This window comes from Vulpes vulpes, chromosome 15, assembly GCF_048418805.1.
Source record: "Vulpes vulpes isolate BD-2025 chromosome 15, VulVul3, whole genome shotgun sequence".
Taxonomy (NCBI): Eukaryota; Metazoa; Chordata; class Mammalia; order Carnivora; family Canidae; genus Vulpes; species Vulpes vulpes.
Window position 1 is genome coordinate 82918402 of NC_132794.1, and position 24205 is coordinate 82942606.

The 24205-nt window shown below is 39.8% G+C and overlaps 1 protein-coding gene across 3 annotated transcripts in view; it reads left to right on the forward strand.

Annotated features, from left to right (window-relative positions):
* Window positions 1-2894: 2894 nt before the first annotated feature.
* The window catches only part of RPP30 (ribonuclease P/MRP subunit p30), a 31009-nt gene continuing 9698 nt past the window's right edge, over window positions 2895-24205 (forward strand). The window contains exons 1-7 of one of the 3 annotated variants that reach the window (XM_072739487.1): window positions 2895-3026; window positions 4348-4403; window positions 5202-5258; window positions 5658-5732; window positions 8710-8781; window positions 15222-15311; window positions 23761-23877. In XM_072739487.1, coding sequence (XP_072595588.1) covers window positions 2945-3026; window positions 4348-4403; window positions 5202-5258; window positions 5658-5732; window positions 8710-8781; window positions 15222-15311; window positions 23761-23877 — 549 coding nt within the window. In that variant the 5' untranslated portion in view covers window positions 2895-2944. The remainder of the gene's footprint in view (window positions 3027-4347; window positions 4404-5201; window positions 5259-5657; window positions 5733-8709; window positions 8782-15221; window positions 15312-23760; window positions 23878-24205) is intronic. The other 2 variants (XM_072739488.1, XM_072739489.1) reach the window with 2 other exon arrangements.

The window sequence follows — 24205 nt, forward strand, 5'->3', positions numbered from 1 at the left end:
TGTGGTGAATGGGAGCACATAAAAGTCTGCCTAGAGGAAGGGCACCTTTTTTCAATCTGCACAGGAGCTCCTGTAAGTGCTCCATCCTTGGGAATAAGAGAGGGGTTCTTTTTGGGTTGCTGGTATATCATCATGCCAGGGTACCATATGCACAGTTCAGTGAATTTCTGGCCATGTGTTTAGATAATTGAATACATCTAACAGCCACAGCTGTGATGATGTGAGTATGAAGGTAAACAAGAGCTCATGGCTTCATTGATTAAATCTGCAAATTTTGACTGAGCACCACCTGCTTTGTTCTAGTTCTGGATAAACTCCAGACCTCTGCATCCTGTTACTTCTCAATTCCATGCATCAAAATTTAAATCAAGCATTCTCTCATCCAGGAAAACAGACTTTATCTCCTCCAAATCTCCCAAACTCCCCCTCTATCTGGGAGAGAAGACCCTGCCAGATGCTCCTGAAACACTTGTGTAAATCATGTTATAATATTGCTTTCTTGCCTTGCCACCCCCACCCCGTTTCAGTCATAAGCTGCCAGAGGACAGCAGCCCCGTGGAGTGCTCACAAAAGGAGAACCAAATGAAAAGAGGTAGAAGATTAGCTGAACACACGCTGACTTTTGGGGATCAGCTCAAGAAAGACAGGCCTTTGGGGAGACCAAGAAGGGCTCAAAGGTTGCTTTAGATGCCACAAGCCACCCTTTCTTTCTAAATTCCCCAAGGAAGAGGAAATGACTCAAGAGCCGTCCATCTTCTCTGACCTTAGATATAACAGGGATAACAATATCTCTCTCCCTCATTGTCTGGTTGTGATGATTAATCAGATAATGGATACAAAGTGGATAGAAAACGGATAAATGAGATAATGGATACAAAGTACATAGAATAATTGTGCAGTCCTATTATTTTCCAGGCAGAAATTTTCAGGGTCTCCTTCAAACTCCAGAGCCTTGCTGCTTCAGCTTTCCTTGCAGGGTAACCTCTGACCCTTCTTCCCATTTTTTTCTGCTGTCACTATCCCATACTATTTATCCCTCTTCCCAATGCTCCTGCTTCTCTTCCACATCCCTCTCTACCTCCTCTCTTCTTTCCCCTCTAGCCCACCATTTTCTTCTTCCTTCCCCTCCTCTTCTCTCCCTCCTCCCTTCACAACCTCTAACTCTCGTCCCTGCTTGCTTTGTGCAGGAAATTGTACAAGAAAGGAAAACTGAGCCAAACTGCCCGGATCCTCCTGTACTTCTATCACTATTACCTGAGCCATATATTTCTCAGATGTAAAATGCAGATGTTGTTTAAAAAAAGGGGGGGGCAAAAAAAAACAGTACTTAACTCACAGTTGCTTTGAAAATTAAATAAGATATCTAAGTAAGTACTTACCAAATTGTCCAAATTAAATGTCCCTCAGTAAAGTGTTCAGTGACTCTTACCTATTCATCTTCTTTCTCCTCCTATCTCTTCTTCTTCACCCCTAAGCCCCGGGGTGAAGATGAGAAAAGAAATCGAAATGGTATAGTTTACAGCAGGAGCACCATGACTTTTCAAGAACGAAGCCCTCTTTAACGCTGACATCAAAGAATCAGTTATCTTACTCGCCTTCACCCCACATTGGTCACATTTCTGACCAATCTAGCTTTTGTGGTCATAGGTGAAGATGCCTGTATGATCCTGCAAAATTAACACGAGATTTTCTGATGAAAAGAAGAATTTGCTTTGCATGACCTTGTTCTCTTTGCAGAAGTAAAAAATTCCTCTGTTCTTACTTAGGAAATATCAAGTATTAGAAAAAGCAAAAATATTTCTTCTTTGTCAAGTTTAACCAAAAGGAGAAGTGCATGCTACCCCATGGAACAGAGCCCTCTTAAAATTCCATTCCGAAATCAGGAAAGAAATCATGTAAAGAAGGTCTAATCAAGGTGTGGTCGATATACCAGAGACCATCTATGTACTGTTTGTTTTAAGTACAGAAATTGAAACTGCTTAGAAACATTTGCATCACTTTGGTATTGTCTGGGTATCTAAGCCCCCAATCAATGTACTTTTCTTCTTCACTGAGTAGAGGGCAATTCGGTTGTTGTCAAATCAGTTTTAAGAGGCCCAGAGATGCTTACCCGTAATGCACAAGGGACCACGTACGAGCCTGCGAAGAATTGGAGGCGGGACAGGGTACGGTAGGATGGGCTGGAGGGGAGACAGGCCCTTCGTCGCAGCTTGAGAAGCACCGATGCAAACTGCAGTCCCGCAATATCACGTTGTCGGATACTTTATCAATCTTCAAGAGTTCATTTAAATAAGGCGCAAAAATACGGAAACGCCAAAAGTGTGGGGTATAGACCACCGTGCACACTTGTCAGATGGCAAAACTGACACATTTCAGTTCTGCCCGTGCCCTGCCGAACCTGTCCCGCTAAGGCAGCGCCGGAGCTCTCCGCTCTCCCCAGGGACTGCTGCCACCTCGCGGCGGAAGATGCCGACCGAAGCCCGAGCCGCGCGCGGGGACCGAGGTCTCCTGCTCAGTTGTCTCACTTCCTGACAAGCCCTTTGTAAACAACAGAACGGGCGTTAGGAGGCGGACATCAGGAGAGTTTCTTACGTCTGTTTCAAAAGTGCTTCTAGCTCTTGGCAGAAGTGTCCGGTTCGCGAAGGAATCACTTTCCACAATATTTTCTAGGAGGAATGATGGGAGATGTGAACGCCTGCCTCCGAGAGATACCCAACGTTCTCATTCAGAAGGCAAAGAAGGGTTGAGGTGAGGCTGTGGATTTCAACACGCTACCTTTTGCCGATACCTGAAGGCGAAGCAAGGGCTTCGAACCCTAACGCGAACACTCAAGTCGAGGGAAGGAAGGCGCGGACTGAGCAAGTAAACTACAATTCCCAGCATGCCAGAGGGGGTGGGCCCCGCGGCTGCGCAGACGGATGCGCGACGGTCATGTGATCTCAGCATGGCCGTGTTCGCGGATTTGGACCTGCGAGCGGGCTCCGACCTAAAGGCGCTGCGCGGCCTGGTGGAGAACGCAGCTCACCGTGAGTCTCCCCGGCTTTGCGGGCCGCGGTGCCTGCCCAGCCTCGCTGCCCCCCAGACCATCAGGCCACGTTCAGGAGGGACGCGAAGGCCCGTCTTCGTTCAGGTCCCCTGGGATCTTGGATATGTCCCCGCTAGCTGATGCTGCCGCCGTGTTGCTTAGATCCCGGGCGCGGGAAACTCGAAAGCACTTGGGAGCTGTTACCTAGTTCATCGTTCTTCTCCCCTGAAAACTGAAAAAACTGAGGCTCCGACAGGATGGGAGATTTGCATAGAGCCCCACGGCTAGTGGATGCCAGAAGCCAGGGCTTCCAAGTGTGTAAATCTCCTACACCAGTGCTTTTAGTATCGCCTCTGTCTGCCTCCCAGTAGTATCAGAGCAGTTTGGGGAATTGGGCACAGACGGGTAATGCTGTGGAAATTCAAAGAAGGGGCGGAGGGACATGAGGGTGACTTGTGGGAATAATTTAAGAAGGGGAGGTGGGGCGGGGGAGAGACGTACTAGGCGGGTGGCAGGGGAACAGCAGGCCAGAATGCTGGAGTGTTACTCATTTGAATCCAGGGGAAGCAAAAGCGCGGAGAGATAAGACCCTGTTTTGATTATTGGAGCTAATCATAACTGTTGTCTTCTGCAAAGTGTGGGGATAGAGAAGTTTAAAAATCAGGAGGCTTCTGTGGAGCATGGCAAGCAATGGATGCTCAATAACTATTTGAAGGAGGAAGGAAAGAAGGAAATCAGACAAACCAAGGAGAGGGAAAAACCACTCTTCTGGCATTAATATGCATTATCTTTTAATATCAGTACCTTGTCCTTCCCATTGGTGTTTAAATAATTTAGAGATAGGAATCATGATTCAGACATGTTTTTGGTAGTCCTTGTGTCCAGACTAATGCTGTACAGAGTCTGATAAAGCAAGGCCCTGACCTCAGAGTTCCCAATCTACTGATGGTGGGCAGCTGGGAAGGGGAAGTGAGCAGTGGTGTGAGGGAGTAATTACTCCATTTCTCCCTAGAAAAAGTACCTCTGAAGGAAGTAGAAAGGGTAAAAAGCAAAAGAAATGATCAAGTGAAAAAAGGTATCATGCTAACAGTACATCACAGAGGTCAGAGAGCCCTGCCTCTGTGCCAGGTGCAGCTCTAAATCATCCATGCTTGTTACCTTATTTATTTCTCATGACAGTTGTGTGAGGTAAGTCTGACACCAGTCCAAACCCACAGCCCCTGCCCCTACAGACCCCTGCTCTTGACCTGAGCTGAGTTGAGCCTATGTGTACAGGAGAGAGGTTGTTATATTTAACAAGAATGTTCCATTTTTCTTTTCAGTGGGTTATTCGGTTGTTGCCATCAATCATGTTGTTGAATTTAAGGAAAAGAAACAGGTAAAGAAAACAATTTCTGACGTTAATAATAACCAAAATTTACAATTGTTTTTATTCGTATTGGTAATATGGAAGTTGCAGATGAGTATATTTCTTAAATACACTCTCTTGTGTACTATATTATTTTATATGTTAACAGTTGAGCCAATGCAGAGTTTTTTGTGAAGTATTAGGGTGTGGTAGAAGGATTCTTAAGGTTGAATTGATGTTAATTAAATAACTTTCAATAATTTTTAAAAGTATATTGTTATTGAGTTATAGTATATAGTCCTTTTTATTTTACTGACATGGGCTCATTACTAATTGATTTCCCTCTTAAACATGCTTGTAAATGTGTATATTTATCTTCAGGCCAACAACTATACCTTATAGATTATTTCAATCAAAAAGCTATTTTTCACCCCACATATCCATTGATGTCCTTAGCTATTTCTCTGCTCTCCAGCTTTCTTCCTTTTTTTTTTTTTTTTAAGGATTTTATTTATTTATTCATGACAGACACACAGAGAGAGAGAGAGAGAGGCAGAGACACAGGCAGAGGTAGAAGCAGGCTTCATGCAGGGAGCCTAACGTGGGACTCGATCCTGGGTCTCCAGGATCACACCCCGGGCTGAAAGCAGCACTAAACCACTGGGCCACTGGGGCTGTCCAGCTTTCTTCCTTTTTTTTTTTTTTTAAAAAAAAGTAATGTTTCTGTATATCAGAAATTAACTTTCCAAAAACCCCTTGTAAGTTTTCCATTATGCTTCATTCCATTCACATGTACAATCTCGGGTGACTGTTCATTGTTTATTGTAGGAAATTGAAAAACCGGTAGCTGTTTCTGAACTCTTTACAACTCTGCCAATGGTACAGGTATGTATCTTGTTGTTTAAGGACCATAATAGCTATTCAGAAATGTCCAATTTTATGTAGCATTCTCTTCCCTGCAGTCTTCCTCCTCTACCAGTTTTACTTTTCCACAAGACTCAGGTCTTCCATGAAGCATCCTTTTGCTATCAATTCAGTACTTCTTTGGCGATCTTCTTTCCTGAAGTTCCTATAACCTTTGAGTAATCCTGTTATGTAGTTTGATACATGTATATTTTTATTTTGCCAATTATATTGTAAATTTCTTGAGAATTAAGAGTAGTTTTTATTGATTGTCACTACCCTTTACTGCCGGTGCCTTTCAGTGACTACTTTTCCACTGATAAAGAAGAAAATCGATTGTTTGTATTTTGAGTTTTTTTGATGGAATGCTTTTGATTATAGGGAAAATCAAGACCAATTAAAGTTTTAACAAGACTGACAATTATTGTTTCGGATCCATCTCACTGCAATGTTTTGGTAAGTTAATTTTTCTTTTTACCTTGTAAGTTGTACTGGTTAATGTTGAACAGGGTTGTAACAGTGTTTTCACCTTATCCCCTTCTTATATTCCTTGCCCCCAGGCATGACACCTGCCTACTCTCCCTCTCTTCAGAATTCATATAGCTGTTCTACTATTGACACATTAATATGGATACTACAATTAAAGAGTCCTTTGACAACTATTACTTATTGAACTCACATGAAACCAGGCGTAACGTGGGTCCTGGGGATATTGCTGTGAATAATAGAGATAGAATTGTTGAACTTATAAAGGTTATAGTTTAATGATAAAACGAGCACTAAACAGATAATTAAAAATGTGAGGAATATTTAAATAGTTGGGGGTAATAAGTAAAGGATGCTCTGGGAGTGTGTAACAAGGGGGCCCACCTGAGGAAGTTGATGTTCCAACCTGGGCGGGAAGAATCAGTAAGTGTTGTATCAGTGCTGAGCAGAAGAGAGAGTGTTCCCACAGACAGAGTGGATTATGCACAGGTCCTGGATCCAAGGAAAACCTGGTGTTTTCTGGGAAACGAAACAACACCGATGGGGCTGAGCCTATTGAGCTGGCTAATCTGGAACAAGGTTGGGGAGGTAGGTCTGGGTGAGCAATTGGAGACCCTTGAAGGTTTTAACTGAAGGAGTGAAATTATGGTGTTTGCATTATAGGGAATGGATCAGAGGGGTTGCGGGGATTTGAGAGGCTTGGTGGGGGGGTGGAGGATTGACAGGATTTAATGGTTGATTGGATATAGTCTGATAAATCCCTGGCATGGCTTGATCAGCCTGCTATGTAGATGGTGGTACCATTTCCTGAGACCGGATATAGAAAAAGGAGCAGGCTTGAGGGCATCGTGTTTGGAACGTTATGGGTTATTATGAGAATTCCAGTGGAGTTTGTCAAATGGACAGGTGAGAAAAGGGGTATGGCCCTCAGAAGACTGGTCTAATGAGATACTGATTTGGAAGTGGTCAGTCACTCTGTAGAGAGTAAATGAAGTCATGGCAATGGATAAGAATCCCTGGTCCATGTGCAGCGTGTAAAGAGAAGTTCTAGGGCAGAGTTCTAAGGAACTTCAGCATTTAATGGTGGAGAAGAGGAGGAGGAGCTAGGATTGGAGGCTGAGGCAGGACTGTGAGAATGGGAAGACAATGAGGAAAGTGAGAAGAGAAGCAAGAAAGAGTCAGCAGCATCAGCAGGCCCGAGCAGGCTAGTGGGAGAAGGGCTCAGACATGTCTTGGTTATTGACAAGGGAAGTTATTGATTGCCTCAGCACAAACCATCCCCATGGAAATGGTAGGGATGTGCGGAAATGCAGGCAAGTGTGTGATGCTGACTTAGCTCGAGAAGTTGGCCCCATAGGAAACATAAGACACAGGGAGGTTGGTGGACAAGAACCTGCTGTCTGGGTTTTGTTAGGTGGGAGAGAGGAGCATGCCTGCCAATGGGAGGACCTAGTGAAGGAGGCAGAAAGTGAGATCCCTGAGAAGGTGAGCAGTTTTATCTTAAGCTGGAGTGGACTTCTCTGCCATAGAAAAGGAATCATCAAGGAAAGGCTGGCCTCCTTCACGACAATTAGCATTACTAAAAAAAAAAAAAAAAAAAAAAAAATGTGGAAAGCCAAATGCTGGTATTTTATACAGCTGCAAGGCAGGTTCTCTGGGCCCAGGCAGACCTAAAGGGAGCTGACTTTTAATGGATCATAGACAAAAAAAAATGTTCATTTTCTTTTGTTATCATGAGCATCTTGGTGGCTTTTCGTCCCCTTTCCAGTTGGGAGTGAGCAAGCAGAGGGCACATACTCCTCAGTCCTGACTTTTCTAAGACCTGGAGCCTGCCCTGTGTCAGCGTGTCTGCCCAGCAGCCCTTCCTGCCTGCTTCACATTCCCTTCACTCTTTCCCTTTCCTCCTCTGATTTTTAGAATGCCTTTTCTTTTTACAAAATAAGAGGTAAAAATCTTAAGGGTACAAAGAGGCAACGAAGAAATATCATATATTATCCCATCATTCAGAGAACACGTTTAAACATAAAATTGGCCCTTCAACATTGCTAAGGTTGAGGGTACTGCCCCCTGCCCCATGTAGTTAAAACTCCATTTATAACTTTTGACTCCCCAAAAACTTCACTACTAATACCTTCCTGTTGACCAGAAGCCTTACTAATAGCAGAAACAGTTTATTAGCACATATTTTAATGTTACATGTACTACATACTGTATTCTTACAATAAAGTAAGCTTGAGGAAAGAAAGTGTTATTAAGAAAATCATAAAAAGAAAATATATTCATGCTACTGTACTGTATTTTTTTTTAAATCCACATAACGTGGACCTTTGCAGTGCAAACCCACATTCAAGACTCAGCTGCATAGTTTTCCAGCCTTTTCCTATACATCACATATAATGTAAGTTTAAGATTTTCTTTTTTTTTTTTTTTTAAGATTTTCATTTTTAAGCAATAACTTAAACCTCTCCTTCCATCAGAGGACTATCAGGTATTTTCTTGCACATCTAGCATTTTAATTTATATCTAACAGTATTCTCATAATGAGTCTGATCTTATGCTTAGTACTTCTTGTCTCACACACACAAAAATTGGTGAGTTCCAGTGAGAACCCTTAAATGAGTTCATATGCCAGTGCCCCGCGCACAGTAGATGCTCAGTAAATGTCTGGCAACCTTCTCCACTTGCTTGTAAGAGCAAGAACTGTCCACTTTGATTTTTATATTTCAAGCACAGTTTGGTACATAGTTAAAGTATAACAATGTGGGAAGGTGGGTGATGGGTGGAATCTAAAATCTCATGTGCTTACACAGTCTTTTCTGTCAAAAGACAAAGCAGAAGTGGCATTTAAGAGATGTTACATGATTCAAATATAAGCCAGCTAGACCACTAGTCAGAATTCCATGTGTGCACTCTTTGTTGTACAATAACATTCTCTATGTACTACCAGAGAGCAACGTCTTCAAGGGTCCGGCTATACGACATTGTTGCAGTTTTTCCAAAGACAGAAAAACTTTTTCATGTAAGTAACAGCGAAAGAAATAGTATGTATTATTTTACGTAAGAAGTCTGATGTTACGCTTTTGCAGGTGACCTGTTTCACTCCATCTGGAAACTTTTAAGACATTTATACTTGGAATTCTGAAATTTCATGAGGGGGTGCTTAGGTGGCATGTGTTGTTTTGTTTTATTTTGTTTTAGTCATCTTGTGGGATATTTGATGGACTCAGATTGAAAGAGACCCTCAGGTTTTCTCATTCTTTGCTTCATTCATTTGAAACGTCTCTTAGGTAAATGTTGGTCTGTCTCCTTCAAAGCTGTGAAATCGCTTTAGTTGCTGCCCTTTGTACTATTCATTGCTGCTTATGAGGGAAGAAAGGTGCAAAGTTCTGCGGCATAAAATATCTCATCTCTGTTCTGGCTTTCTCCTTTGCATGCTCTTAAGTGTGGTCCGTGTGGTCCATGTGCCAGCATGATCATATCAGCCTTTCCGTCTTCCAGAAATTCTTCTAAATCAGCCATCTGCTGATACTGTTCCCCTTTGTGTTCCTTGAACCTTTATGAATTTAATTTCTTTTGTGACTTACCAGGAGGGAAAGTTGTTGAACATGTAAGATCATTTTGACAAGTTGAGAAAGAACACACTGGATATTTTATTTTATTTTTTTCACTTTGCATGTTTTAAATGATAACAGAAAAAGAAAAACCATCAACTGTAATAATAGTTTTTAGAAATATGTTTTACTGTGTAAACAGGCATAGCTACTTTTAGAAAGTTTTGAATGTTGTCTTTATTTAGATTCAAGAAAATAGCCATCTACTAAAACTATATCCACCAAATGGATACTGCAGAACAGAAATATACTGATCTTTGATGTTTTAATTCTATAGCCTCGTTCATTTTTAAGCAAAATCTGTTGTAAAATTATAGGAAGATTTTCCTTGAGTTTATCCAGTAGATGGAGCTGTTGACTAGGGAGGCTGATGTGTGATTAAATTTAGTTTTGAAGGCAACTGTCAATGCTTAATTGTTTATATTAATTCAAGGAAATAGGACAAATGATCTGTGAATGCTTTTTTTTTTTTTAAGTTGGTGACTCCCTTCATAAAATGCTCATTTATATAGTAATTCTCAAGAATTTTGTTTCAGAAAAAGGTGAGTAGGATCAAGTGGTTCTCAGTTATCAGAAGCCCCTGTGGAACTTTTAAAAATCAGGCACGTTCATATCTCCACCACTAGAGATTCTGATCCATTGGGTTTGGAGTTAGAGTATCTGTTTTGGGGTTTTTTTTGTTTTTTTTTTTTTTCAAGTTTCATAGGAGATTGCCATTCTGTATTAAAACTCTAAGGAAGAAGGTGAGCATATCTACATTAGCAACTTTGTTTTCTTACTGAGTAGTAGCCACTCAGTTATAATGTAGAGTGAAAATTGGCAGTGTCCCTAATTTTTGTTGCCCATTTATTTTTTGAATTGACTCTGAAGTGCACACCTGTTTACTTGTGTAATTAGAGAAACAAAATACTTAAAATATAACATGGTGGGGAGGCATATGTTTATATATCCTTCCAAAGACTTCTACATATTTGTTATCTTTAGTATAACAATCCTGAGAATAAGCAGGACAAATATATTTTATTATCCTCCTTTTTTAGAAGAGAAAGTTGAGACTTAGGCTAAATAATTTGCTGTTAATCTCAGGCAGTATATTATATAGTAGAACTAGGACTTTTGGGTTTTAGAATACATTAAAATTTCACTTAGTGACATTATTTTATTACATTTGGCCCTTGAACAACATGGACTTGAGCTGCACGGGTTCTCTATTATGCAGATTTTTTTCAATAAACATAGTACGGTACTATAAATAGATTTTCCTTGTGATTTTTTTTTTTAATGACTTTTGTTGTCTGGCTAACTTTGTTGTAAGAATATGGTATATAATGCATACAACATACAAACATGTTCATCAACTGTTTATGTTACCGGGAAAGCTTCTGGTCAACAGAATTAAGTTTTTGAGGAATCAAGTTGTATGTGGATTTTTGACTAAGGGGGGTGGTACCCCTCAGCCCCATGTTGTTCACGGGTCAGCTGTACTTGTTTTTCACAGATTATTCAAAAGTGTGAATTCAAAAGCATGAACACATGCTTTATATGGTCGGTAGAACTGTAAGAAACACTGGAAAATGGAATAAAGCTATAAATAACACACAAGGTATTTGCTTGGAATTGACTGTGCATATATACTCAGAAAGTTACATGGAAACAATTTTTAAAATTGAAACATCTTCCTCTTATCTGTCCACATTTTCCCCTTTCATTAAGACACAAAGTTAGCACTCTCCCTGTTTTCTATTGAAAATCAATTTTAAAAGACATTTTTCTTTTAATCATAAAGGTTTTAAAAGTATATCATGGTTTGGAATTGGGTCAAATGCAAGCCATTACTTAGCAGGTTGTATTCTATAAGTGATTTTATTTGTTTGGTTTTTAAGTAGATTATCTAGAATTTAAACAAGCGTCCCTGTAGATGTGATATGCTAAAACTAAGGTCTCTAAAATGAGTCATAAAAGCATACACACGCACACACACACATGTTAACAATTAAAATCAAACCACCTTAAATAGTATTGTTTCCATTGGAAATAACATCTGATTTTCCATTCAGAGTATCTGGAAGATGTCTCATGGATAAACCCTCCCTCTCCACAGTTACCCTAGGGGATAGAGCAGAGATGAAAAATTGTAAGGGGAGTCCATTAGCCAGGGCTTCTTGGGATGAGAGATGGCAGTGGAATTTGGCAGACAGCATTACGTAGAAGCTTCAGGAACTTCTGAGTTAGTTACTCCCATTTAGGATTAAAGCAACTCAACAGGGTGAGGAGAATTCAAGTTATTTAGTCCAGTGGTCTTCAAAGTCCTTTGACTTTATGCTCTATCAATTTAAAAAAATACTGAGCTTGTATCCCCAATACATTGTTTATTTTATAAATTATGAGTATGTTCTATACCCGTGTGATTTATGAAATAATGTACACACACAAAATAAATTTTAAGAGAACGAATTAAAAAAATAAATGGAAATAGAAGATCTGTTTTCTTCTTCCTTCCAAAATCCATACCTTAACCTTCTAAAAGCACTGCTGTAGAATATGCTCGCAATGCCTGAGGTTCTTAAGGAGAGGGTGTACCTTTCAAAGCAGTGCTTCTCAAGCTGTGGTCTGGCTCCACCAGCTTCAGAAGTGACAGGGCTGTTTGTTAAAATGTAGGTTATTAGGCCCTACTTACTACTGAATTTATTCCTGGGAGTAAGGCCTGATCATTTCCATTTTAAATAAATTCTTCAGGGGAATTTATATACACACACACTTCAGATTGAGAGGTACTGTTTATGGATATCTCTCTTTTCTCTGGGTAAGCCTAGCTCTCCCTTGCATATTATTTGTCATAAAGTACCAATATGTATTAGCCTGACACCCAGGGAGGGACTCTGGGGGAGACTGAACTCCTACCCTCCTGTTCCCCTAGTTCTGTAGAATCTAAAGTAAATGTATTTGTAGGTATGTGAAATTTGGGGAATATGCTTTCCTTAAATCCTCATAAGAGTCCTTGGCCCAAAAAGGTGAAGATCAATTGCTATGAATTCATATGCAACTTGCCAAAAGGTTCTTAACTGCAAATATTATTTGAACATAATTTAATCTGTTTTAGTGATTTCAGAAGTATGTCATTATAATTTAAAATTAGCTCTTATTTTATAGTTCTCTAAATATGTCAATTAAACATTTGGGTTTTTTTTTTTAAGATTTTATTTATTTATTCATGAGAGATACACACACACAGGGGCAGAGACACAGGCAGAGAGAGAAGCAGGCTCCATGCAGGAAGCCCGATGTGGGACTGGATCCAGGGACCCCAGGATCACGCCCTGGGCTGAAGGCAGCCGCTCAACCACTGAGCCACCCAGGTGTCCCAAACATTTGGATTAATAGAAAGTTAAATAACAAAAGAATTCAGTTAGAGACATTTTAAGTTTGAAGTATTAGAGGGAGCCAATTGGAGCTGTCCTTTGTAATTGAATGTTTATTGTAACGTGTACTTACACCAACACAAAATTTTTTAATTAGCTGCTATAAGCTACATAAGCTGTATATATTTTTTTAAAAAGCTATATAAGAGGGGGGAAATGAGCAATACGTAAATTAGAAAGTAACCTAATTTAGCTTTATTCTGGGGAAGAATGCTTAATAGACTTTTTAAAAAATCTTTTTTTTTTTTAAATGAAAAACAGTGATAATAAGTTCAAACAGTACAAAGGGATGTGTATTGAAAAGTACACTTTCTTCCCACCTGACACTCTCCCTTTTCTCCTGAGGCAACCGCTACTAATAGTTTCTGTGTATTTTCTCAGGAGTAATTATTTACATAATCCTTCCTTCCTTCATTCCCCTCTTTCTCCCTCTATCCGTCCTCCCTAACACCATGCTTTTCTTTTCACCTAACAGTGTATTTTTTACCTAACAGTGTATAGGACTCCATGATATCAATTAGAGATGTTCCTCATGCCCTTGAAGGAGTCTGCATGTTCTGTTGTATAAAGGGACTATAATTTTTTAAAGTAAAATAGAGGGATATTTGGTTGTGTCTAGTCTTGTGATTGGTATTGGAATGACTGTTGTTGCACTAATATTCTTGAAAATTTGTAGGGCATATGGCTATAGAATATATTTCTAGAGGCTCTCTATAGGAAATTGCTGATGTGTGCATTTAAATTTTTGATGCCTACTTCTAAAATGCTTTTCAAGACACCACTGATTTAAAGACCCTGCAAGTGCCTGTTTACTCTTTTTCTTGTTAGCGGTGGCTTACTGAACTTTTGGATCTTTGTTGTTCTGATGGCTTAAAAATGATGACCAGAAGCTGAACTTGTTTTATCTTCTATTCAGAGCTTTTTGTTCATTCTTACCAATTTTCAGTGAGTCTTTTATGAGGTGGACAGCTGTATAGCACTTGGGATGGCCAGATTTTTTTATGAGCCAAGTGTTTCTGCCTGCCAAAACAGCATTACTTCCCAGGCTTACTAAGTTACTGTGACTGTCTAAAGCCAGACAGCCTCTGATCATTGCTTGCTTCCTAAAGCCCTGGAGTAGGGGTAGCAATGACCAAAGTGGGAATTCTGAAGAAAAGAGGCAAGATGTGACATTCCCATTACTGCTAAAAGTCCAAGCTCATCCTATGGGGGATATTACCTGCTCTTTACCTCTCTTCACTCACTCTGCCATTCCTTTGTCTATAGCCTTGATGTTGGTTTGCCAGCGTAGCCAACCTTGCATTTTTAATTTGTTTATCAGGCCTGTATACACCAGTATTGTCAGTAAGGCTTTTTTTTTTTTTTTAAAGATTTATTTATTTATTCATAGAGAGAGAGAGGCAGAGACACAGGCAGAGGGAAAAACAGGCTCCATGCGGGGAGCCTGACATGGGACTTGATCCCGGGTCTCCAGGATCGCACCCTGGGCTGCAGGCGGCACTAAACTGCTGCGCCACCAGGGCTGTCCAGGCTTATTTTTAATACAGTACAAAACAGCCAATTCTTTCTGTCACTATAAATAAAGTAATAGCCAAATCAGAGCCAGATATGCATCTTCTAGCAGTGGTTTGGCCTCTACTATTATGCTCGTAATCTTTTCCCAGCTTTGTTTCCCTGATTTTCCATTTACCCTGTTTTCTTATCTATTCATTTTCATTTGTATGTTTGTGTTCTTTGTAAGCCATTTCAAACCTCTTTTGGAAGTCAATCCAAAGAAAGTATTGATCAATAAAAAGAACAAAAATTAGAACAAAGGAAAGGGAAATTAAAAGCTGAAAAAATACATTCAGTATCATTTGATTTGTAAGCTCTGCTTTGACCATTTATGTAGACTCTATCTCTTAGAGTTGGAACAAAATGCCATCAGTAGGGCCATGTTAGTATTCCTCCAGCCATTCATTAGTCTGATAGGAGCCCCAGGCCTGGGACAATGTGTGGCACAAAAATAAAGAATCTGTGGAATAAATGGACCATGCATATATTCCTTTGTCTTATGTTTTTTCTTGAATTTCAGAACAGCTAGTTGCCTCTTTCTGGAACAATCTGAAGTAACCTTCCAGAAACTGAGCCTCTCTTAGCAACCCATCCTTATGGAGGACCATGAGTTACAGGATCTCTAGGCTCTGTTGAGATGATCCATGGACATACCACTGTGCTCCAGCAAGATTACAATTAAACCATTCAAACCAAATGTGAAGGAGTGGCTCATGACTGACAAATACACTTCAACACAGAACCATTATGATGCCCATGGAGCAAACCATCTCTATTTATATTTCTCTAAATTGGGTTTGACTACATCTCCCATTCTAAACATGTGCTATTTTTTCTTTTGGCTTTACCTGTTTGGGTTTTTTTCTTCTTGACAGGTTGCTTGTACACATTTAGATGTGGATTTAGTCTGCATAACTGTAACAGAGAAACTACCGTTTTACTTCAAAAGACCCCCTATTAATGTGGTAAGTGTTATACTTCCCTTTCTCTCTGTGAATCTACACAAACCCACATTAACAAGTTGGAAAAGGGGCAAAAGGACCTAGCGTTCTTGAGAAGGAAAAACCGAAGGTTAAGTGATAAATAGGCAGTTTAGAAAAGAGGGTTTTATTTTTGAAAGCTGCCTAAAGATAGAATGGAAACTTAAAAACTATCCAGTAAATTAAGATGTTTCTAAAAGGCCTTACAAACCAAAGTTGATGAAGGATATTTCTTAAGAGGATAGCCGTAATGGCAGATACTTAGTGCCTGAGCACTGAATATTAAGGGGATAGAGCAGTCCAGAAAGAAGAGATAGGGGAAAAAAGTATGTTGAGGGATCCCCAGACAGCAACAACGGAGGGTGGACAACAGGAAGGAGCGGGACCATGGGCAAGGTCCAAGCAACATGAAAATCTGCGCTGAAACCTGCTGGTTCCCACAGACACCCAGGGTTACTTTTACAACAACCTAAGAGAGTAGCCATGTGTTCAGGGAAGTTTTTGTTCCTTCTGCAATAGAATTCTTCTCGTTACCTTTCTACATAGTTTCTTTTGCTTTTCCCTACCCTTTATCTTCCATCTGTCACACCTTCCTGCCAGTCTTCTTCCATCATAAAGGTGGTGGTACTTCAGATCAGTGGCTGCCAGGTCAGTAGGACTGTCAACTGTTTGCAGGGGCAGCCGATCCTCTTGAAGGGTGAGGATTTTAGAATAGCAGCTTCCAAACCTCCCATTCTCAAAAACTCCTCTTGAAGGAGACAAAGGGTTTTGCAGACAGTCCAGGTTACATATCAAATCCTGTCAGAATTGGAAAATTAAAAATTTATGCCGCTTCTCAAGATCGATAACTCCCCTCTTCTGTCTCTATAGGATCACAACTTCCTAGAGCTTTGTTTCGCTGTCGCTGCTGCGAAGGAATTGGCCCAGTGCCAAGAATGGGGGGAGACAGAACATTGATCTATGTGGGGTGCAAAAAATTGAATCCGTGTGGAAAAATTTAAGTTGGCTTATGTTCCACCCCTAAAAATATGCTACTAAAGAACTTGAAAAGCACTCAAAAATTTTTAAAGTCATATATGTAAAGGGAAAACTCTAAACCAGCTCTTTTCTGATACAGAGAGTGCTACCTAACATAAAACAGTATTTATTAAGCTCAAGTCATTGTTTTCTATGTTCTTGCTGGTACTTAGAAATAAATAAATAAACCCTTAAAAAAAAAAAACCCGACTCATCACATTTTCAAGTTGGAAATCTATGTTGGTAAGCAGCTCACCTAAGAAATGTGGTAAAATGGAGGCTAGCAAGGAGAAGCCATTCAGCTCATCAGTCACAAGAAGGGTTGGGACACTTCTGGTTGATACCCTATCAGATGAGATCTCTGAGATGTTCCAGGTCCCTGTGATGAAAGACAAAACTAATACAGTACCCGAAGTGATGGCAGTCTCATTGGCCTCACATGTTATTCCTCTCCAGAGGTAATAATCTCTGTTAAGAAGTTTGCCAAGGCTTTTAACCAGCCTCAAACTACCAGTCTAGTTTCTGGAGTTAGGGGGTGCAGCCACTCTATAAATTGCTATTCAACCTGCAGCTTTGTTACTTTTCTCTTTGTCTTAATGTACAAGGAAAGCCATTTTCTAGACTCCTTTGCCTGAGTAAATCCACATAGGGTTCTGTGTCCTTGGTTGGGAGGAGACGGTAGCATGTGATGCTAAGGCCATAGGATGGACGGACAGCAGTACCCAGCACTTACTCCTTATGTCCTACAGCAGTGAGCTTCTCAGTGGCTGTCTTGGCAAGGGTTTTCATTCAGTTTCTTACGAACGTGCCCTAACTGTTCAATCCAGATTGTGAGCTAGAGCGCACCAACTATGGAGTAGGCCTTTTTAATACCCGGATATCTTGCCTATAATGGATGCTCCTTAAAATTTGTCAATTAAACAAATATATGTCTAATTTAGTATATCAAAGTGCAGTCTGGGGAACATAGCCAAATCCTGCCTGTCATATCTTCAGCTAGTTGCAGCATCTGGCAGGGAGCATAGGGAGGGAAATGGGGCAGTAGGGCAGCATGAGCAGGATGGCATCAGGGACAGTGGCAGTAGAACCACCCACCCTCCAGTCCCAGCTGTATGTTCAGGAAAACTGCTGTTTGATGGATATCTTTGGCTTAATTCCCATATATTTCAATTTAAGAATTCTGAAAAGTAAAAATTTGACAAGCGAGAGGGATATGCAGTATTTAACGCAGTGTCTGCCTTTTGAAAAATCTGGTGTGAACATTTTACATATGTTGTTTAATAAAAACTAGATGATGGAGTGGAAGGAAAGGCTGTGCAAGATTATTTTTAGTCTTCATCTAGTGTAGAAGTAGGCTGTGGTGTGAACTGGTCAGGAAGCAGAAAAGTCCCTATTTATTTACCAAGCATTTTTCATCTGAAAGAGAAAACTGGAAACATGAAGCTAGCTTACTGTTTAGGGTGAATAAGTATTGTACGGATATGTATGTATTATTTGTATCTAATATCTGTTATAGATATGGAGCTGTGTGATTACATTAAAACATGAAAATATGTTCACCGTGGAAGTATAGAACGTGGTAAATGTGGGTAACAGTTAAGGCTTAAGTCCCAGTTTTTGTATGCCCTGTGGACTTGAGAGTAAATTTGTCTTTGGCCATTAAAAGTTGATAGGTTGGCTTTATAAGGATCACTTTATTGGACACAGATCTTTATTTGGATAGGATTTGTACCCTTTTCTTTTGTGGTGGTGAAAAGGAGGAACATTAATTCATTAGTCTTTTACTTAGAGGCCTTAACCCATGTGACAGTTGTCAGCTCAGAAGGTTAGAGGCATACAAATTTTCAGTTACAAGAAGAATAACTTCTGAGGATCTAATGTGTTTGGGTGACTGTAGTTAATAGTACAGGGTCGTGTACTTGAAAGTTGTTGAGAATAGATCCTAAGCATTCTTTAAAAAAAAAAAAATTGACTACATTAACTATGTCAGGTGATGTATGTGCAAATTATGTGGATCTTAGTCATCATTTCACAACATAGATGTGTATCAAATCATTGGATTGTACACTTTAAATATGTACAATTATATTTGTCAGTAAATATAGTTAGAAGACAATAAAGTTAGAAGACAATGACGGTTATGGTTATGAAGGAGGGCCCGGGAGCTAGAGCAGCACACCAGAGCACTCCATTTATGCAACTTAGAGCTTACAGCGCCTCAGTTGTCTTCATTACGTGCTTACGGTATCACGTGCATGATATCAGTTATGTAATTCCCTCTAAAATCTACAAACCTCTTCTAGAGTCAAATCCTATGGAAATTACAGCCTTACCATGTGAGAGTTGGGTTTCAAAAAAAATTGAATTCAGCGCCTCTTCTTGGACAATCAGATGACTTCTCATTCCTTATTCTATGGTTTAGGCACTTTCCAACCTGCTCTAGCCCAGCAGCTGTAGGGTGAGTAGATGTGAATTATCTCCATTATGCAGATGAAGAGTCAAGACTCAGGTAGTTTGTGGCTCACACTTCTCCCAAAAGCTAACTTGGAAATTGCATTCAAGCTCTGATTCTAAATCCAATGTCATTTCCCACTGGGAAATGCTATTTAAAATTACTTTACAACAGAGCTCTTTGTTAAGCATAGAATAATTTTGTATTTCAAAACATGATCTTTAGGAATTCAGATTTTGAGAAGAATTTTTTCTAAGCAGCACACATATCTTTATCTTCCCTTTGATTTTTTTCAGCGTTATTGCCATTCAACAATGACTTCAAGTTTATGGAGTTATTTCAGCGCTTATATGTGTTACACTCCCTGATGTTTTCCTCTCAGCACTTCCTTTAACTATAATCCATTTCTGTCTTTATGATTCAATTAGTCCCCACTGAGAAATGTCCAGTAAATAGTGCCCGAAGCGAAGCAGTGAAGTTGTTCTAGGAATCATGCCATATATACTTGTGTTGGGTGTGAGTGCTCTATAAACTTTATTTTTCATCACACATGTTGTGAACCTCAGTGTGTTGAGTGCTTTATCGATCCAGTGCTTAGAGCAGTGCTAGCAAACTTGGTGGTACCAACAATTTTTGTGTGGCAGAAAAAAAACAAAGAAAGTTAAAAGACTGGTGAAAATATTTTCATATGTATCAAAGATAAAAGTTTAATCTCCCTAATGTATAAAAAGCTCTTAGAAAATGAAAAGCTAAAAAACACGAACAATCCCCAAAAATGGGTTAAGAATGTGAGAAGACATTTCACAGGAAAGGAAATCCAAATGGCCCTCACAAATGGAAGATACTTAAATTCATCAATGGGAAAAATTCACATTAAAATCACCTAATTGAAAAAATAAAAAATAAAAAAATAAAATAAAATCACCTAATTGATTGGCACAAACCCGGGAGTTTGCTGATACAGTCTGCCTTAAGAATGAGGAAAAGCAGACATTCTCATACATTGTTGTAACATGTAAATTGGAACAATCCTTATGGGGAAGTGGATAATTTGGCAACAACCTTTAAAATTACAACTGCATGTGACAGGAAGAGCACAGGTGTTATACTATATGTTGGCAAATCGAACTCCAATAAAATACATATATTAAAGAAAATAAAATATAGCTAACTCTAAAATAAAATAAGATAAAATTACAATCGCTTGACCTTCTGACCTTGTATATTAGTGTTCTGGGGTTGCCATAATAAAGCACCACAAACTAGTTGGCCTAAAACAACTGCAGTTCATTGTCTCACTCTTCTGGAGGCTAGAAGTCTGAAATGATATTATCAGGAAGGGAAACCTGGAAGGGAATCCTTCTCTGCCTCTTCCTGGCTTCTGGTGTGCTGGTAATCCTTGGTGGTCTTTGGCTTGCAGCTGTATGACTCCACAGTCTCTGGCTTTGCCTCACAGTGTGTTCTTCCTGTGTTCTGCCTATATATCTCTGTGTCTTCACATAGTCATCATTTTGTGAGGACACCAGTCTTGGGATCAGGGGCCCCCACCTTACTCCAGTAACCTCAGCTGAACTAATTACATTTGCAAGAGCCTTGTTTCTAAATAAGGTCACATTCTAAGGTATACAGAGGGTTACCATTTCAGCATACTTTTTAGGAGGGTGGGGAAGGGGGACACAACTCAACCCATAATACCCAGCAATCCCACTTTAGTGTTTATTCTACAGATAATATTGAAACAACCCAAAGTCTATTGGTAGAGGCTTGGTTAGTTACATGCCATAGCTCTGTAGTGAAATACCATTCTGCTATAACACAGAATGCAGAAGTTATGGAGCTGACATGGAAGACCCCTCAAGTCAGACCAAAAATATGGTAGGCTACCTTTTGGGTAAGAGAGAAAAAATAATATATATTCATATTTGGCTTGTATTTGTATGAAGAATAAGACTGTACTGGAAGAAGACACAGAAATGATTAGAAAGGGGAGGTGGGGATGGGGCCAATGCGAGCAGAGGTACAAGTAAGACTTCATTGCTTTCTTATGTTACTTTCATTTGTGAATTAGATGAACAAATTACGTGTCTTAAATAATAATTATCAAAAGGGTGTTGAATCCTTTTGAATTCAATAAAGAATTTTTATGAAATTAACAGATACTCTGTATATTGTCCTAGTAATCAACTCTCTATTTTCTTCCTGTCATTTTAAGCTTTGCTTAGTTCTTGGAATTTTACCACCAGTCTTTATTGATTCAAGTATTACACACCTGCCCTTGGCTTGTAGCATCATTATAACTGTTATTTCTCATTAGTAAATCTGATCATCTGCCTATTCCAGAACCTTGGTCAGAGATGTGAACAAAAGCCAATCAGGCAGACACTGTCATTCTTTATGAAGAGGCTGTTATGAACAATCATTTGATGAGCTTAAAGCAATTTACATTAGAATGGTCTTAGAAGCAGGCCCAGGTAATGACTCTGTATTTTATCTATCTAAAAAATTTAAAATATGGTATTTTGAAAGATATTCACAACCTTAAATAGTGCATTATGTATAATTTCCCTGTCTCAGACTTTTCTTAGCTGTTTAATAGTGAACTTGATTAATGTACTAAGAGCAAAATCAATTAAGCTGATAATTGTCATTCTCCTCCCTCCAAAAAAAAAAAAAAAGGAGAGAGAGAGGAGTTATTATTTTTATTTCAACCCCGGGGGGGCTAAAATTTTAGATACAGTTAGGAATACTTTATGACCTGGTCTCCCACTCCCAGTTCGGTGTATCATCCACATCTTTTATTTCCCCTCTTCTCTATCCTACTGCCTTGTGTTTTAGTTCAGTAAATAGAATGATGATGAAAAAAATGTCAGCTTCTTTGACTAATTAGTAGTTTGGGTAGAGAAGTAGCCAAGGGAATAGTTGAGAATATGGCTGAAGGAAGTGTTTAGGTTTATCTGTTGAATAATTAGCCAAATTCATCCTGGTTTCTTTTACATGAATAATCCCTAGTGAATAGCACTATTGACATAACCTCTTTTCCAGAAGCTACTATTTATCTACTCAGAATATAAATATATTAAACACTCTTTGTATAAAAGGCAGTTGTATGTTACAAAGAAGTATCTTGACACCAGCTCTCAAGAAGTGTACCACACAGGCAGGGAGACTGAGGTATACTTTATGGCACAAAGAATATCAGACATCATTCCCAGAAATAATCAACACAAGCCCAAGGATTAGAGGTGGGAAAAAGTTGTCAGGGAAGGTTGCAGTATGGAAAATAGCATGTGAATTTTAACTAATATCAGATATGTAAGGAAATCTACAATAAAATCTCAGAGCCTTAAGGCAAGAGGAAAAGTTAAGGAAGAGAAGATTGGGAGATGGGAGAAAGGAAATCTCTGTTCGGGGGGGAAATAGGAGCCTTCCACGTACACCCGAGTTAAATCAAGGTGGGCTGCCAGTGCTGGAAGAAGGCAGGTTTTTCCATTCCCTGTGAACATTCAGGAGGAGAGACCTCCAGCAGCACAGCTGACCACTCCCAGCTCATCCTCTGGGTAATAGAAACTCATCCGCCAGGCGCAGACTTGGACTGGCAGCCCAGTACTGCCTGGTTTGTGTCCGCTGTCTTTCCTGGGTTCATTCAGAAGACCACTGCAACCAAGTGACTTGGCCTTGCCCATGCTAGCATCCTTCAGTTGCTTCCCCCTGCTAAAATGAGTGCTGCCTCCAGTCCTAAAGACCTGCACGGTTGGCCCTTCCCATCCTCCTTAGCCTCTATTGCCACCCCAGGGGGCCCCCTGACTCTGTCTTCCCCAGCCCATGACCTCCTCTCCATGCTCCCACACTCCCTGCAACCTTTGCATGTCCTCTTTCCTATGAAAATGCTCCTTTCTCTACTATTTTCTCAGTCTCTTCCTCATCTACTCCTAAACTCCTCAATAGCACTTATTAGCACAGTTGAAATGTTATGTTTTTGTGTAGTTATTTGATAGCCTCCCTAGTAAACTATAAGCTCTGAAACGGGAGGAACCTTGTCACCTTTTGCTCACCATTTCCGCACAAGGTTGGCTGAACACATATCTGTTGTGGATGGATAAAGATACTGAGTTGTTCCTCAGAAAAAATGGATAGTATAGTGGTAGATTTCAATTCTGTTTCCACACGTTCCAGGCTGTTTTCTTACCTGTGGATGCCTGCCTATTAAGAATGCCTTACAAAGGAAAGAAGTTTCTTTTTCTCATGTAAAATACCAAGTTTGTCTGGTGAGCTGAATGAAATTGTCAAGAACCCAGGTTTCTTCCATCCATGAGCCTAGCCAAAACTCAGGGACTCTATTAGTAAAAAAGGAGGGGAGAACAGATATTGGGGGCAGTTAGTGTCTCTGCCACAATGCCTTATAAAGATATCATAAGGGTTAAATAAGTACCTGAGACTCTGTTAGCACAGTACCTGACACATAGTACTTCCTTCATTTAATGTCTGTAATAACTGACTTACCTGAGGGGCCTTCCCATCTCTGTTCCTAGAGCTTTTTCAGCTCTTCATTTCTGTCTCTTCGTTCTTGGGTCATATTACTTTTCTTTGGTTTATGTGTTTATAAACAGTTTACCCTAAGTGTAGGGAGCACATCTCCATTTTCCTTTTAATAGTTCAGGGAAGAAGAGGAAGGCCCGTCTGCCAGCCCACTGGGACTTTGCTCTCCATAGCCTCCTCATGATTCCTGTTTATATAAAGTCAACTTCCCTACAGCTGAGAGAAACTTGATCAAATAGAGCCACACATCTGCCTTCTCCTGTGGATGGTGTCTTCAGGCATGAATCTGCTTTTGTTTAAGGCTATACCTTGACATGCAAGAGGTGGATGGTGGGGTTGAGGAAGGAGATGAGGGAGAGTCTTCATGAAAATAAAGTAGGACAGCATGTGTTTATCCTGGACACTTCATTTTCTTTATCTCCTGTGAAGGCAGTTGACCGAGGTGTGTGCTTTGAACTTGTCTACAGCCCTGCTATCAAAGATTCCACAATGAGAAGGTACACAATTTCCAATGCCCTCAATTTGATGCAAGTTTGCAAAGGAAAGGTATGGTTCCCTAATTTCAGGGTATTTTTCAAATCTAGCAGTTTATTCTTATTATTAACATTACTGGAATTGTTTAATTGATTCCTTTTCCTGCAAGCAGAAAGCTCTCAAGGTCCAGAAACAAGTTATGCCATGTCAAGGAGCCCTGCAAGTTCTAAAGAAAAATATCAAAGGAAGAAAAATGCAAGGGGGGGTGGGGTGGGGAAGATGTGTTGAAACCCTTTATCTTCCAATAAGGAATTTGTAGTTTACCTACCATGAAAAGAATGGTCTCAATAACACTTATTTGTCATCAGTAAACTGAATTAAGATTATATGACCTTTTCAA